Here is a 17,313-nt window from a genome sequence, read left to right on the forward strand (position 1 = left end):
AGTGAGGGTGTGACTTGAGGGCCTGTTTATGACCAGTCATTCAAATACTTTTGAGTTACAAAACTCACTTTACTAATGTGTTTGCCTACATTCAGTACTCATGTGCATAATATTGTCACAAATGTGAACAAAGGTCAAGTTGTACTGCAATGCCTGGATGTTATATTGGTTACACATGTACCATTGTTTCAGTGTGACAACTCAACGGCAGCAACACATAACATCATTGAGCAATACATAACATCTTGAGCTAAAGCCTAATGTTCTAAACCACATGTTACTTGTTCCTACGCACATACACAGATGTGCCAACGTTCACTAAAAGGACAAGTTGGTGATATCTTTTGCAAAAAGCTGAAAAAATAGCATCATTGAGCTAAAGCCTAATCAAGTCCAAGGGTGATAAAAAAACTGATTTAGAAACTCAATATATGTGATCAACAATTATAAATTTTTCCTCCTCATTCAATCCGTTCTGATTTATATTTTAGTTTCCTGCCTCCTGTCCATGTAGTTATTTTCTTATAATGCCATAGCTATAAGGTCTACTGTCCATGCTATTAGGTTTTCCTCCCGATCCATTAATAGGTCATTAAATTTAGCTCCCTTATATGCATATGTATACATGCAAATGGGAGGTATTCTTATAAGGTGGCATAATGGCATCTGTGTGTATGTATGTATGTATGTATGTATGCTAGTCCTTCCAGATCAAAAACTCTTAAACCACAATGGCTGCTGTCTTAGTAGTTGGTGTACAGGTGTACCTCGGGGTGGAGATGTGAATTTGTTCAAATGAACATGTCAGTGCCAAAAATATGCAAATGAGGGGGAATAGGAAAAAACCTGCAAATGGCTAAAACTCAGTAAGCATTGGTCAGATTTGGTTGAAACTTAGTATGTAGATTCTTTTAGGTATTCTAAATTATGTGTGCATAAATTGGGTTGAAATTTGCTTGTTTGTATTTTTAGGGTATTTTTCCCGTTTTTAGTCAAAAAATCTTGTTCTCTGAAATCGCTCGTCTGATTGCTCTTAAATTTAATGTTCTTGTTCCCCAGGATGACCTCAGTCAAGTTTGTACAAATTGTATTGATATTATCATATTTGTAATTTTGGGGCAATTTTCCGAATTTTTGGTCAAATTTTTTTTATCCAAAAACTACTAATCTGATAGCTTTAATATTTTGTATACAGGTATCTAAGATTTATCTTGATATAATGTATTGAAGTTAGGTTGAAACTGGCAGTTTTTTAGCTCCGCTGTCAGCGACGCAGAGCTTATCAAATAGGTTGATTTTCCATCGTCTGTCTTCCGTCAACAATTGCCTTCTCCTCTAAAACCGCAAGTCCAATTGCTTTGAAATTTTATATGCAGTTCACTTTGGGTGACCTAACTTAAGTTTGTTCAAATCATGGTGAAATTTGCATATTTGTATTTTGGGGGCATTTTTTGGTGTTTTCGGTAAAAAAATCTTCTCTGAAACCGCTTGTCCGATTGCTTTGAAATTTGATATGCAGTTTACTTAGGGTGACTTCAGTCAGATTTGTTCAAATCGTGGTGAAATTTGCATATTTGTATTTTTAAGGCAATTTTTGTCATTTTTGGTAATAATATCTTTAAAAATCTTCTTCTTCAAAACTACCAGTCAGATAGCTTTGATATTTGGTACATATGTCCCTAGGGATAATCTATTTCAGATTTTTTCAAATTGTGCAGAAATATGCAAATTTGCATTTTTAAGGCAATTTTTGCCATTTTTAGTCAAAAAATGTATTTCTCAAAAAGTACTGGTCTGATAGTTTTGAAATTTGGTATACAGGTTTCTATAGATGCACTAAGTAATATATTGAATTTCTGATGAAATCTGTAATTTTGTATTTTTGGGACAATTTTTGCCATTTTTTGTCAAAAAATGGGTATTTCCAAAACTACTTATCTGATAGCTTTTAAATTTGGTATGCAGGTTCCTACACATGAACTTAATGATATTTATTGAAATTATGATGAAATCTGCAATTTTGTATTTTTGGGGCAATTTTTGCCATTTTTGGTCAAAAAATGTGTATTTCCAAAACTACTCATCTGATAGCTTTGCAATTTGGTATACAGGTTCCTACAGATCACCCTAATAATATTTATTAAAATTATGATGAAATCTGCAATTTTGAATTTTTGGGGCAATTTTTGCCATTTTTGGTCAAAAAATGTGTTTCTCAAAAAGTACTGATCTGATAGCTTTGAAATTTGGTATACAGGTTCCTAGAGATAAAGTAAATGATGTTTATTGAAATTATGATGAAATCTGCAATTTTGTATTTTTGGGCCATTTTTGCCATTTTTGGTCAAAAAATGTGTATTTCCAAAACTACTCATCTTATGCCTTTGATATTTGGTACACAGGTTCCTACAGATCACCTAAATGATATTTATTGAAATTATGATGAAATCTGCAATTTTGTAATTTTGGGGCAATTTTTGCTGTTTTTGGTCAAAAAATGTGTTTCTCAAAAAGTACTGATCTGATAGCTTTGAAATTTGGTATACTGGTTTTTACAGATGAGCTAAGTAATATATATTTAATTTCTCATGAAATCTGTAGTTTTGTATTTTTGGGGCAATTTTAGCCATTTTTGGTCAAAAAATGTGTATTTCCAAAACTACTCATCTGATAGCTTTGAAATTTGGTATACAGGTTTCTCTAGATGAACTAAATGATATTTATTGAAATTATGATGAAATCTGGAATTTTGAATTTTTGGGGCAATTTTTTCCATTTTTGGTCAAAAAATGTGTTTCTCAAAAAGTACTGGTCTAACAGCTTTGAAATTTGGTATACTTGTTTCTATAGATGAACTAAATTTGATCTTTTGAAATTATGATGAAATCTGCAATTTTTATTTTTGGGGGCAATTGTTGCCATTTTTGGTCAGAAAATTTTGTTCTCAAAAAACTACTCATCAGATAGCTTTGGTTGACATGTTCTTAGGGATGATCCGCAGTGATATATTCAAAGTATGATGAAATCTTCAATTGTGTATTTTTGCAGCTATTTTTGCCACTTTTTTCTGGCCACTGCATTAAGTTTTCAAAGATTTCCACCTTCTTCATCAACATGTGTCAAAAATAGTTATTCTCTATAAAACACAGCGGAGCTATATCCGCCGCTAGGTTGCTTGTTTTATTTTTGGGGCAATTTTTGCCTTTTTTGGGCAAAACATTTTTCTCATAAAACTACTGATCTGGTAGCTTTGATATTTAGTGTACAGGTTCCTAGGGTTTATGTTAATAAGAGATATTGAAATTAGGATGAAATCTACAATTTTGTATTTTGGGGGCAATTTTTCTCATTTTTGGTCAAAAATTTTGTTGCTTAAACTTTACAAGTCTGATTGCTTTGATATTTAGTAAACAGGTTCCTAGGGTTTATGTTAATATGATATATTGAAATAAGGTTGAAATTTGGAATTTAGAATTTTTGAGGCAACTTTGCAAAACTGTCAATTTTATAGGGATATCTTTCATTTTGTATTTTTAAGATTTTTAGGGGTAATTTTATACCTACTGAAACTAAGAATATATAATGTAGTGATTTAGTAGGTATTTTATATGGTAAACTGTATTTGGTGTTGAAATGCGGTTAAAAAATCATTAGGAAACATAGCTGAGGTGATTTTTATCAGGTCAGGTTTCCAACAAATATATTCACAATTTTTTTTCTTGTTTGAGAGTATCAAGGTTGTAAATAGTTGACACACTTCCTGCCATTTGGTCATTGTATACATGTATCTCATGCAAAGATGGTCAATGAAAAGGGGTGGAGCATTTGATATCCTGGAGGGGGTTCCTGGCAGATTTTGAAAAAAATTTCGGAGAAGTGTCAATGAAAAAATAAGCCAGAGAAGGTTTGACAAACAGAAAAGGAGGGAGAGTGGGAAAAAAAGAATGTACAATGGATTGGATAAGAAAGATAATGTACCTCATCAATCTTCCAGAGATCCCCTTTGTCAAATTGTCCACCCGTGATGTATTTTTGCACGCTATTAACCATGTGTATATTAGTTTAAGATGTCAAGTTAGGTAAGGATTTGAGAGGAATAGTCAAGTTTACCACATTAAAATTTCCTAACTTTATCTCTTGTGTCATCATCCTTGTGTAATTGGTTAAGTTTGTAAGTTGTTCCAGATGTGGATGCACCAGTTGTACTGAAAGGAAACAATGTAGGGTTTCTGAGTTGATGATTGTATGTTGAAATCTCTCCATGTATCTGGTGTATGGGCAAAATGTAAACATTGGTTGCATGTTATGTATTTCAGTCTATGTCAAATATTGTAAATGAAAAATTAAGAACAGTTTGCTGTGTGCTTGCAAAAGATAACATATTTGTCAATACTATAAACTGCCTTGCAGATGAATGTCTTAAAAATTATCACAGAAGTAGAAAACGAAAAGAAACTTAGAATCAAATTGCTGTAACATATTCACCCTCAGTGCCTGTAGGCCTATACTTAACTATTTTATCATTACATTCAGCAGTTTGTTATATCTCTATCACTCTCCATGGGGCCAGGGCACACTTGGGGGCCAGTGTCATCACTCTGTGCAAGTCTGTGTATGTCAGTCTGTCTGTATGTATATATATGTCCATGTTTCCTACAATTGTTGGCTAGTTTTGATAACTATATGGGAGCCTACAGTGATATTGTCACTATTTTTGACAATATTTCTCACCACGACCAGTTGCCAGGTCTTAGCTTTCAGATGTTTAATTTTTCCAGACATTTTTCTTGACAACCAGTCACCAGGTTGTGGCTTTCAGGTGTTTGGCTTTTCTGTAATTTCTCTCCATGACTGGTCACCAGGTCTTGTGTTGATAGAGTGTTGACATTTAATCTTCACAACAGGTCGCCAGGTCATGGACTTTTAGACAATTGCTTTGCTTGATTGATTGCAGTATTTCATCTTCTTTTGACAAAAATGTTCATCACTTTCACAAAATTGAGAAAAAGACATGTACAGGTTGACAATTATGCCTTTTAGTCATTGCATTTTGTGCTGACTTGACCTGCTGACCTCTGTGCAATATGGAACATCGCAGTACCATTGGCAATTTGCTATGGCGAGAGCGTCATTAACAGTTTTAAAATTGTGCTTTTTAAGCTTATATGTTTGCACTTTCATCATATTGTCATATTATATCATACTGTTGACAATTTATGAAAAAGACGGAGTGAACGAACAGGTCATAATCTGTCGTGCTGCATGTACATAGCTTAGTCATCAGTTCATGAATATTACGTGCATACCCATCAAATGACCATTGCTTTTTCAAGTCCTGATTGTATAGCTATAATGTCCTCAATGTCTCATATCATAAATGTCATCAACACTGACAACTTGAACTTGCTAAATCAAATGTACCTAGTGGATCAAACCTTATAGCTAAATTAACTGGATGTGCTCACATAGCAATTTATAGAGGATTAATTACGGGATACTGACATAAAATTTTTGACAACCCTATAACTAAAGCTTTCCTTTATCTTGTTTAGGATGGTATCGGAGAGTTTGAGATTGGTGAAAACAAGATGTGTTACTGGATATCATTCTTGGATGGCATGCAAAGAACATTGATGTTTACTGAAGATTTGGCCCTTGCAACAGTAGCACAGCAGGTACAGAATATTATGTTAACTTAATAACATTATATCGGATTTGAATTTTTCAACGCGTTGTACTATTCATTTAAAACTTTTGTTCAAGTTGCATCGTATACCCTAGGGTCTATGGTTGCATGTTTTGCAAGTCTCTTTTGTTTTATACAAAGGAATTTTATGAAGTAGCATTGCACAGCCCTTAGTATAGGTGTGTGATCCTTAGCGCCCTCTGTTCACTGCTATCAGAGGACAGAAGATTCTCTGGATTTACTAGATAGTTTAATTGCTAGATCTGCAATGACTGAATGAGTCAGTCAAATATCTTCCTTACACCATTTTAGTCCTATCAAGATTCTGGCTCAACATCGTTCCCAACGCAACGGCTGACATCACAACCTTTTTCATTGTTTTATTTTGAGAGTTAAAGTTCACATGCCCGTTCATAGACCCAGCCAATTAGCAGTTAGCAATCAAAATGAAGTATCACACTACTTACGTTTTTCATCACGCTGGTATGTCAGCAGTTCAGAATGTCGTAGACGCCTCTCTGTACCCATTTTTTCATTGCATATATCTACCGTCACGAAGCCCTTGTTTCAGACTCCCTTGTCCAGTTTCATTCATTCTAAGCCATGCTTTTTGACTCTGTGCCCTCTGACTTTGGAGCACATTGCAATCAACCTCACCATTTAAGGCTTACCGTACATGAATTGTGCTCTTTACTGGCCCAGTGTGAATAAACTGTTTTGCAGACAAGTTTGCTGACCACAAGGTCAAATCAGTTAGTGACTGGACCCTTGCCAAAGATATCATCTTGTAACAAACTTTAGACAAGTTATGTTTTCAACTTTGTGACAAGTGTACAGACCATATGACTCTCCACCTTGTCACATCCGTGTTAACAAGCTTGTCAACACGCTTGACATGAAACTTACGCAAGCGTGGGACAAGTTTGAATCTTACAAACTTGTAACAATTCAAAAGGTTCAGGAAAGTGGAAGGTTGAGAATTACAAGCTTTTAACAAGGTTGTGGAACACTATGTGTGTCTGCTGGTATATTCATCTATCAAAGGTTGTATCAAGGTTGTATATTACCCATAAGCCTTTGCTTCATTGCCAGCATTATTGCTGCCCGTTGCCATAGGCAACTATATTGAGCCCAGTTGGGGTCATCATGCCACAGGCACTCAGTGCCACATTTGCGGGATATTAACCAGATTTGACTGATTTGATAACACAGTGACTTCATTATTTATTAAAAGAACCAATATTGTATGTGTTACGAGTGTAGGTTTGGCAATCAAGAATGAGACAACAACATGCTAGAGAGTATGTGTACACAAAGTATGTCCTCAATTATGGCTGGAATATGGCTCTCATCACCAAACCTCTATTTGAACTACCCTACCCAAAATCCAAAGTACATCGTCAGACTTAAAACTTACCTCTTACATCAACAGATCTCAATTTCAATTACCTTACCAAAATTTTAGGCCTCTCGCAAACTATTACTTCAAATTTGCCGCAAGCTTTGCAGTAAATTTGCAGCAAACTTTTTTCTGCAAATAAGCCGGCGATTCATTTTTCAGATGCAAATTAGGTTTCTTGTGAACTTGCTGCAAATATGCAGCAAACTCCCTGCTGCAATGTTGCTGCAAACTCTTTGCAGCAAATTTGCGGCACAATCCTTGCAGCAACTTCCGCCAAATTAATTTCAATGTTACTGAAAATTTCCCGCAAACTCCATACAGCACAATATTTTCCATGTTACTGCAAATTTGCTGCAAATTACAGATGCAAAATTGCCTTCAAAGTTGGTATAATTCCACAACAGTCAGCTCTGGATCAGTAATAGTAAGAAAACTGAATACATATTGAAAACCAAAGAAGCGACACAATTAAGAGGCAGCAAAATTTCTTGTATTGTACACAAGTTTCAAAATTGTTATCTTCTCCAAAAATATAATAAGTTCAGCTCAGATGTGTACACACAGTTGTAAAATCACTTGTAGACATGGCCAATGAAAACCTGACAAATCTTAAGACAGACTGTGGACAGCACAAGATGTGTTTTATCCAACTAAGCTCTGAAATACCAGTTTCACGAGAAACAATGGTCAGCGCAAATAGTTATTATTTAATAAAAAGACAACAGAGAAATAAAAAGGTTAAATTCAAATTGTGGTACAATTTATTTTATATGCCATGTTCATTTCATGCCACATAAGTGTCTTCAAGATATTTTCTTTTGGCTTGAGAAGTTTCATTATATTTACATTACTGTCAAAGGCTGCGATTTGGCTTTCCGTTTTCTGAATTTCTTGTCCCTTTTAGACTTTAATTAGAGAACCAGCGATGCATTCTGAAAAATAAAAATCGTTCAGGGAAGAGTGTAAGTCTTTTACCGTTTGACCAAACATTTTAAATTTCATGAAAGAAATCAATAATTATTTGAAAATGAGACAGAGTCAAGTTGAAAAATTGATGCAGAAAAATGCATAAATATTCACGATCGTTTAATGATTTAATGTCCGACAACCGACAACTCGCCGTATGTGTGTTTACATACACGACGGCGACAATCTGCAAAAATCTCAGCACTTAGTTACTGCATGGAGGTAGTACCACCTCCATGGTTACTGTAACTGTTGTGCAACGAAAGTGAATTCAGAGTGAATCAGTTCTCAACGAAAATTTATCTGTAGGTAAACATAGGAATACAAGGATTACAGAACATAATAGCGATGTACAGACGGACGGTACATTGACTTACATTTGTGAACGGCTCGCAGACGCTGGAAGATTTTCGGTTGCAGGTCTCCCGTCTCCGTGCTGTACCACGGTCCCTCCACGACGACCGTGGCTGTACGTACATACAATATAGTCAGCAACTTTACTGCTTTTCGTGTTCACAAAATTAGAACTCCATCTGTCCCTGGTACTGTATACACGTTTTTCCAACACTGTGATATCATTTGGCTGGCGATTCCATAGAAAGATCACGAAATTGTCCACTAGATAACTCCCTGATCACAAGTACACAGCCGATGGTACCAAAATCTAACTTCGCGCCGATCAAGCCTCATGAAGTGATATCTATATATCATTACGCGATTGATAATGTAGTTCCGATTTTAAACGCTGGAATTGACTCTACATCTGCACCAATCCGTTATATATCATACTTAATATAGCATTTAATTTATTAGTTTAATGAAAATGGTTATTTTTACCACAGAAAGACTAAAAGAGAGTACAAATTCTTTCAGCACGAAGAATCAATATCAATATCTTGCTGACTTATTTCTGTTCTCATACGAGGCAGAATTTATCCAGAACCTTATCAAGCAGAAAAAGGTCTCTGTAGCTCGTACTTTCAACCTAACATTTAGATACATAGACGATGTTATTTCATTGAATAACTCTGAATTCAGTAAATATCTCGCTATGATTTATCCTCCAGAATTGGAGATTAAAGAAACTACAGAAACGGCCTCTTCTGCTTCATATCTGGACATTTTACTTGAATTTGACTCCAATGGTCACCTTTCTACTAGGCTATATGACAAGAGAGATGATTTCAACTGTAGTATAATTAATTTTCCACACCTCATCAGTAATATTCCACTCTCACCTGCTTATGGGGTATACATTTCCCAGCTTATACGATATGCAAGAGCATGCAGTTCATATGGTGATTTTGTAAAGAGACATGGCCATCTCTCTTACAAACTGTTAAATCAAGGTTACACCAGAGCAAGACTTGTCTCTACATTCAAACGCTTTTTGGCAGGTATCGCAAGCTGGTAGATAAATACAATATCTCTCTTCGACAAATGATCACTGATGGCATCGGTGACATTGGGCCTTAGTTAGTGACCACTACCTATCTGACTTACAGATTGATATATGGCGGGTGCCACATGTGGGGCAGGATGCGCTTACTATTTCGAAACACCTGACATCACTTCTTGGTCTTTTGGCCAGAGGTCCATATATCTTTCTTTCATGAATTTGACTTTGTTTGTACCGTCTATTTACTGTCTGTTCTGTGCTGTTTTGTGTCTATGTTTACAACTATTGTCTTACAAATTTTGACCTAGTGTTATTGGATTATGGATTGTATGATTGCGATTATATCAATACGCGAACTGAACTTGATGAACCGTGACCTCAGAGTGTAAACATGTCGACTGGGCTCCTCGTCGCTGGATACACAGGACGTGTTTGACGTTGCAAGTAGCGCATTTGATTTGCGTACAGCGGCTCGGGATGGAGTGTAATCCTAAACCTCAAATTTGTGCTCGGCAATATAATTCTAACGCTGAACACATGGACAAAAGCCTTTTACCTCAATTCATGTCATCAGAAGGCGAGATTTTGTTAGCGAAATCGATGGGACACACACTGTGGATAGAGCCTAGAGGGACTGAATGTACGTACCATGGCATAGGCCTACTATGATGTGATATTTAGCTAGCTTCGAGCACAGCCACTACTCTGCTTGGAGGGAGTAGCGGGTCCTTGCTTATACCAAACATTGAATGCATTGACATTTACTTGTCTGTTTCTACAATGAAAAGTTCTCATCAGTCGATATTTTTAAGGTACAGATTTGCAGTATACAAAAGTTTACGACGTGTCCGTACAGACCATAACAGACGCACATTTCGTTCGAAACTGCTTGCATTTTGGTATCATTCGTAGAACATACAAGGTGTAACTTGCAAGACAGACAAGTCCCTGTTTTAAAAATTTGTTTTCCAAAAAATTCAGTTGTCGATCCAACCATGATTTACCCAATCGGATTGTCAAAGGTTACTATTATTAATGTCACTACGGTATACTATAGATGCGCTCTTTAATATCCATGCAATGTTGCCGAGTTATGCCAGCTTAACTGAAGTGTCAATTATATACCAGTTATTATTATTTTAACAAGAGGATTGTCTGTTACGAAAATAAATGAATATAAAATACAAATGAAAGATCAATTTTGTGTTGCTTGCATATGACAGGTCACGAAGTGCTATGGTACACACTATACTCCCTGGTAATGAAATAGTGGGCAATCTGTCAATCATGTGTTGCTGCATATTTGCAGCAATAACCTGGCTTGACTGAAGTGCTTGTGAAGTGCTTGTGACAAACTTGAAGTTACAAACCTTGCAATTTAATTATCACAAGCGTGGTACAAGATTGTAAGTTTTCACTGTGATGTCTTACAACCTTGTCAAACCTTGAACAAGTTAAGGTCTTGCCTTTAAAACTTGTGTGAAGGTTGTCGCAAAGTTGTACAAGCATGGCACAAGATGATATCTTGGCAAGGGTGGACATGTGACGGACACATATCTTCTGGGACTTCAAATTGATGTAAGGGCGGTAGTCAGTGAATAACAATTGTTGTGTGTGTATCATTTGATTGAGTTGTTCTGTTACTCCAGACAATACTTAAAATTGTTGTAGTGCTGTGTGGTTGAACTTCATTGGACTAATCATGATAAGATCATGTTCTGTCATATAGCAGTAATGAAAAATAATAAATTTGCTACTTTCTTATTTTGAATACTGTATATGCACTGTGATATTATCTTGGCAGTTTATTTTGCTTTTCACCTTTCCATTGCTTCACTGCCTCTTTCATGAGAACTCGACATTGAGGAGTGTCAACCTATACTATAATAGGACTGTATATTGTCACATAGAGGAGTACATGTTCAATGTATCAAGAGCAGCCACTGATAATCATGATGCAGAATATGAGACTGTCGGTGCCAAGCAAACACAATAGGTGTATTGAACTTGAGGATGCAACAGCTTCCCTGAAACTTAGTGATTACTGTGACTAGTAACAGTGGCAGTGGCAGGAGGATGAGGATGAAGATTGTAGGACATGGTGCAGTTGTTGTTGGTGTTTGACTATTCTATAACAAAAACCAAACAAACATGAAACTGCCTTTAATTTAGTTTATCCATTAAGTCTTTGGATACTGTGTGCATTCTGACATTATATACCTGAGTAGAAATTTCCATACACACTCAGTAAAATTTACTCTCAGATGTCACCAGAAAAGTCTGTTGTCACTTGTAAAATTTAATATGTAATCCCTTGACAATTTTCTTCTCAAGTTTTCATCATTTTTAGTCCCCACAGACACCATCCAGGGGGACTTATAGGTTTGGTCATGTCCGTGCATGCGTGCGTGTGTGCGTCCGTCTGTGCGTCTGTCCGTTCACGCAGATATCTCAGAGATGCCTGGAGCGATTTCATTCAAACTTGGTACATAGATTACTTCATATGTCATACATACAGATAAAGTATTGCTCAAAGCTTCGCTTTTTTAGCCTCATTATCGTTTCCGTATCGTTTCCGTATCGTTTCCGCATCGCCCAACCCCCAATCCAACATCGCTCACTCGGTTGTTTCGTATCGTTTCCACATCGTTTCCGTATCGTTTCTGTATTGTTTCACTAGCGCATCACCTCATTCCCGCCCATAAAAGGTGTGTCCTTTCATTTTAAACTTGCATCGCGTCGAACAATAAAAAGAACGACACAAGTTATCTAAGTGTGAAGTTCAAAAATTTGAATATCAATTACCGCCCCAGGCAATAACCCCACTTGTTCACGCTGAAACATCATTCTCCATTATGAATACAAATGCAATGCAACCAGTTCGAATAAATCGCCTGAATACATGTACCAACGCAGAAGAATAGTCGCTCTGAAAAACATTGGTCTACGAATAGTGGATATGAAACTTCGTTTTATTTCGCGAACGATTTATTTTTTGCAATATTCGCGATTGCAAAAACTCGCGATCTTTTGACGTTGCAACCATGCATAATTGCTCACCATGCTCACTGCTACTCTCAACAGCTGAGCAGGCCTGCTGTGTCATGTTCTTTTCTCAACAATGATATTTAGAAATGCGGAGACATGGCACAGAGCATTTTTGTAAGATGTTAGAAGCAATGGTTTTGTCGAAAGTTCATAAAAAAAAAAATCAGAGCACATTTTCACTTGGGGTTGACACGAGGTCGCGGCCATGTTGATCGACTCAATTTCTGCTTGGCTGCACGGAACGCAAAGACATCGGATATGAGCATGAAAAATCGATGTCATTTCGTCAAAAGTCAGCGAAAAATGAGAATATAGACAAGATTTCATCTAGTTGAAGGTAAATGATCGGTTAATAATCATGAATTTGAACGTCTCGGACGATGTGGGTAGTAGTACGTGATTTAGAGTGATCGGCGCGGCGTGACATATGTAGGCCTACTCAGATTTATACTGTATTCGCACGGTGCGATAGTTTGCCTACTCCGGGAAGTCAAGCGTCCAGCTGTCCGTACAAGAAACCGAGACAAGGGAAGATTGTGATTGACATAAAAAGATCGTGTTAAACTGTTTTTAAAATACTTTATTGTCCCTGCAAACAAATAAAAGACGACATTGAGTTCATTGTTTCTTGAATCGTCTGTTCAAATGCTGTGAGACTTCCTGTAAACGTCGCAGACATATATTTCAGATGTACGGGCGCTTGCATGTGGCGTTGTAGGGCCTAGTAGTCAAAATATCGTAAATCGTGTTTACACAGACACTTTGAAATTTCATTGACAGTAAATTAGAGGTTAAACTAGGGCATAGATGTGGCAATAAAGTTAGAAAACACAGGCAGAAGTCAGCCTGGAAAGCGTTTGGCGGTTGAAAAGATTGAAAGATTATCAAAATTAATTTTATTTTTGATGGATAATTGGTTGCGGAGTGTAACTCTATAGTATGAATTGCGTAGCAATTATTGAAACACTTGGAAGTTCCCGCTACCAGACTGTTATCAATGTGTTGTGACTAAAGGTCACGGACTTCCTTCTACGTCATAATTTATTTACGTCAATCGGGTTTAAAGGTCACTGTGTAAAGTGTTAGGAGAATTCATGGTGGCATCACCGTATGTGTTAAACTAGTATATGATACACTGCAGTTATTATTTTAGCAATTCACCTTACTTTGTGCGGCCAGGTTTTTCTTGTGCACTTTCACGGAAGTATTTACGCGTAATAATACTAATTTCAGTCATATAAAATGGTCATCCGCATACAGTACCGCACATTTCTGGGTTTCTAGTCAGCGGAAAAGTTGTCCCACGTCATTTTTTGACACTTGTCTCATCGGGCAACCGGTACTGGTGTTTCAGTTGCAGTTGCCCGAACACGACTTTCACTTGCAACCGTTAATGTCTGTCCCTGGCAGAGTGCTATCTTGTTACAAAAATGTTCGCAAATAAAACAGTATACAAACTTCATATCAAATAAAAGCAATTTGCAAAAGTAGCGAATTATCATCACAATATGTTTCAACTTTGTTCCCATTTTTGTGTGTTGAAGCAACATTTCATGAATGGACAATGTCGGACACATGTATTTCTCTCAAAAACATCGGCAATGCCAGGCGGCGAAATTTCCGAAGATGGCAACTTCGCTGTTGCATTTTTGAGTGAATATGTCGTGGCCAATTGGGACCATGAAATTGACTTGATACGATGCAGTGGCGATGTAAGGCTGATACAATGCGGCAGCGATGCAAGGCTGATACGGAGGCGGTGATGAAACGATATAGAAAATAAACAAATGAGGCGACAGCGATAATGAGGCCATGTTGGAAACGATACGGAGGCGATCTTGCGGTGATACGGAGGCGATCTGAGGCGAAGGTTTATGCCATACTTTATCTGTATGCATGTTGATTTGTTTTTTGATACGATCCAATATGGCCACCAGGCGGCCATTTTACTACGATTTTTTCATGTACAGAGCCATAACTCAGGCATATCTCAACAGATTTTATTCAAATTTGGTACAAGGACATTGACTAATGTCATACATATGCACATCAATTTGTTTTGTGATATGATCCAATATGGCCGCCAGGCTGCCATTTTATTACGATTTTTTCATGTACAGAGCTATAACTCATACATGTTTCAACCGATTTTATTCAAAGTTGGTACAAGGACATTGACCAATGTAATACAAATGCACGTCAATTTGTTTTGTGATACTATCCAATATGGCCACCAGGCGGCCATTTTGTTACGATATTTCATGTACAGAGCCATAACTCAGGCATATCTCAACCGATTTCTTCAAAGTTGGTACAAGGACATTGACCAATGTCATACATATGCACGTCAATTTGTTTTGTGATACGATCCAATATGGCCGCTGTGTGGCTATTTCGTTACGTTTTTTTCATGTCTGTAACCACAACACAGACGTGTATCAAGCAAATTTATTCAAAGTTGGTACAAGGAGATTGACTTATGTCACACATGCACGTCAATTTGTTTTGTGATACGATCCAATATGGCTGCCGTGCGGCCATTTTGTTATGATTTTTTCATGTACAGAGCCATAACTCAGGCACATCTCAACCGATTTTATTCAAAGTTGGTACAAGAACATTAACCTATGTCATACATATGTACGTCAATTTGTTTCATGATATGATCCAATATGGCTGCATGGCAGCTATTTCGTTACAATTTTTTCATTTCCTTAGCCAAAACTCAGGCACGTCTCAACTGATTTTATTCACCGATTTTATTCAAACTTAGTACAAGGACATCACAGACCTAATTAATGAAGAGGACTCTATCCTCTCTGAGGACTTGTAATCAAAGTACCCATTAACAAGTGGGGACTGTGTCATCAACGATGACTTGTTCTCCATTTCTTTGACATCTTTGAGTGCCATTTTTAGTAACAAATTCAGTCTTCACCCTATAAGAGATGTGTGTAAACTGGAGGTTTTCTGTCTTCTCTTACTAGCTTTGTGCATCACTGTAGAGAGCTGCATTTCAGCCGCATTTACCTGGTGATTTCTAGAGTGACTCTGGTAGACATGCAAAAATTTGGAAGAAAGCTTCCAAGGCTAGCTGAAAATAAGTTTTCTGCAGATCAGCAGGTCGTACAAAAGAATAATGTACACAATAAATAAATTGTTTGCCAGATTTACATGCCAGCTTGTACTGTATATTTCACAGCTCATATTTCATCCGTGTTTGTTCATGTCCAAAGCTATTGAGACATTTATGAACTGGTCATTTGTTTATTACTTTGCACTATACACTCTGTGATGACTCTTTATTACATTGCAGGCTGGTGAGCTAGAACAGGCAGAGGTAGAAGTGAACTTATCTTTACAAGGCATTGGCTTATCACTTGTCAACAACACTACAGGAACTGAAATTGCATACTCAGGCATCACAAGGTATGTATCAGACATTTACTTTTACTAGTCAGTATGAAGTGGAATCTGTGTTTTATCACAGATGTGTTTTGTGATTACACCTAGCTATCTGCCTTCCTTACATCATCATCCTCGTCCCCTTAGCCAATCAGCTCTTCTACCCATGACTGTTATCAATCCTCCTTCCCAGCCAATCAGCCACGTTTGCACACGACACTGCATCATCAAGCCTTTGTCTCATCGCTCCCATTCATTCATTCATTCATTCATTCAGCTGCTGGGTTCATGTCATACCAGCTCGGCCAATTACCCTACTTCCTGAATTGTTTACGATCCCTTCCTTCGAATAACCATGCCGACCAAAGGACGTCCTAAGACAGCCAAGAAATCTCAGTGTCCGAATGCTCAGCCTGCTTCGAGACCCCGCGCTCAGCCCTACACAAGTACAAGGCCGGCCACTGATCCATGTCCCGCTCCGCTGCAAGTGCACGTTGGATACTCTAGCTGCGAATACGGAGCACGTCCGCGGTACTAACGTATTACTCACAATCCCTCTGATCGGCCTCAGGCGAATGACGGTCCTGGCATTCAAACCGAGTTCGGAACGTTGGAACCAGGTCTCCTTCTGAAGTTCCATTGTCTGCAATGGTTCCTTTGCCAGCATTTCGGCGGGCAGCGTCCCAAGCCAACATTACCAAGAAGATAGTAATGTAACAACTGCCATGTTTACGCAGCTGCAGACTTGGTCAACACGCTATCCAATATCCTGCAACAGCAACTCCGACCAGCGTCCGCTAAGTCACTTTGTACCATGTCAGTGTTCTTCCAAATAGGAAAATAAGGACAATCGTCCATAGCCTTCTCATATGTGCTGGAAAGTACAAAACTATAACTTCCTCATTGGCCATAAAAAAATTGACTGAAGGGCCCACATGGTGCGTCCAAATGAGTTCTGTCAGCCACAAAGTCAAGCGACAATCTATTTTCATACTGACCCACTGTCGATGGTTGATAATATATCTCCATATATAACGATGTTTTGTCTTGATATATAGAATGTTACAAATACATAGTTTTCATTCCATGTATTCCCATGCCATGAAGACACCATATACATCAATGATTGGCATGTCGCGATGAAATATCGATGCGTAAATTATGTTTCTGATTGGTTTTCACCAAAAGTGTCTGTCAGTCATGATTTTCATCCTCAAACAGCATGTCAAACGACTCTTACCCGTAAATTCAGTTGTCAATCAGTACAACACGTGCTCCGAAATTTGCATTCGAGTGAAAGTTCAGGAACGTTTCACTTCATTGTAGCTGTTCGATTGAAAAGATGTCACGCTTAACATCATTTTTCGAGAGGTCAGGGGTCACCGACATGAGCGTGCACCACTGATC

At 37.5% G+C, this 17,313-nt stretch overlaps 1 protein-coding gene across 3 annotated transcripts in view; it reads left to right on the forward strand.

The window, feature by feature from the left end:
- LOC139117744 (intermembrane lipid transfer protein VPS13A-like) overlaps positions 1–17,313 on the forward strand; it is a 445,282-nt gene that overhangs the window by 297,883 nt on the left and 130,086 nt on the right. For all 3 annotated transcript variants that reach the window (XM_070680994.1, XM_070680993.1, XM_070680995.1), the window contains 2 exons: positions 5,553–5,675; positions 15,818–15,930. In XM_070680994.1, coding sequence (XP_070537095.1) covers positions 5,553–5,675; positions 15,818–15,930 — 236 coding nt within the window. The remainder of the gene's footprint in view (positions 1–5,552; positions 5,676–15,817; positions 15,931–17,313) is intronic.

Source organism: Ptychodera flava, chromosome 18 (assembly GCF_041260155.1).
Source record: "Ptychodera flava strain L36383 chromosome 18, AS_Pfla_20210202, whole genome shotgun sequence".
NCBI lineage: Eukaryota > Metazoa > Hemichordata > Enteropneusta > Ptychoderidae > Ptychodera > Ptychodera flava.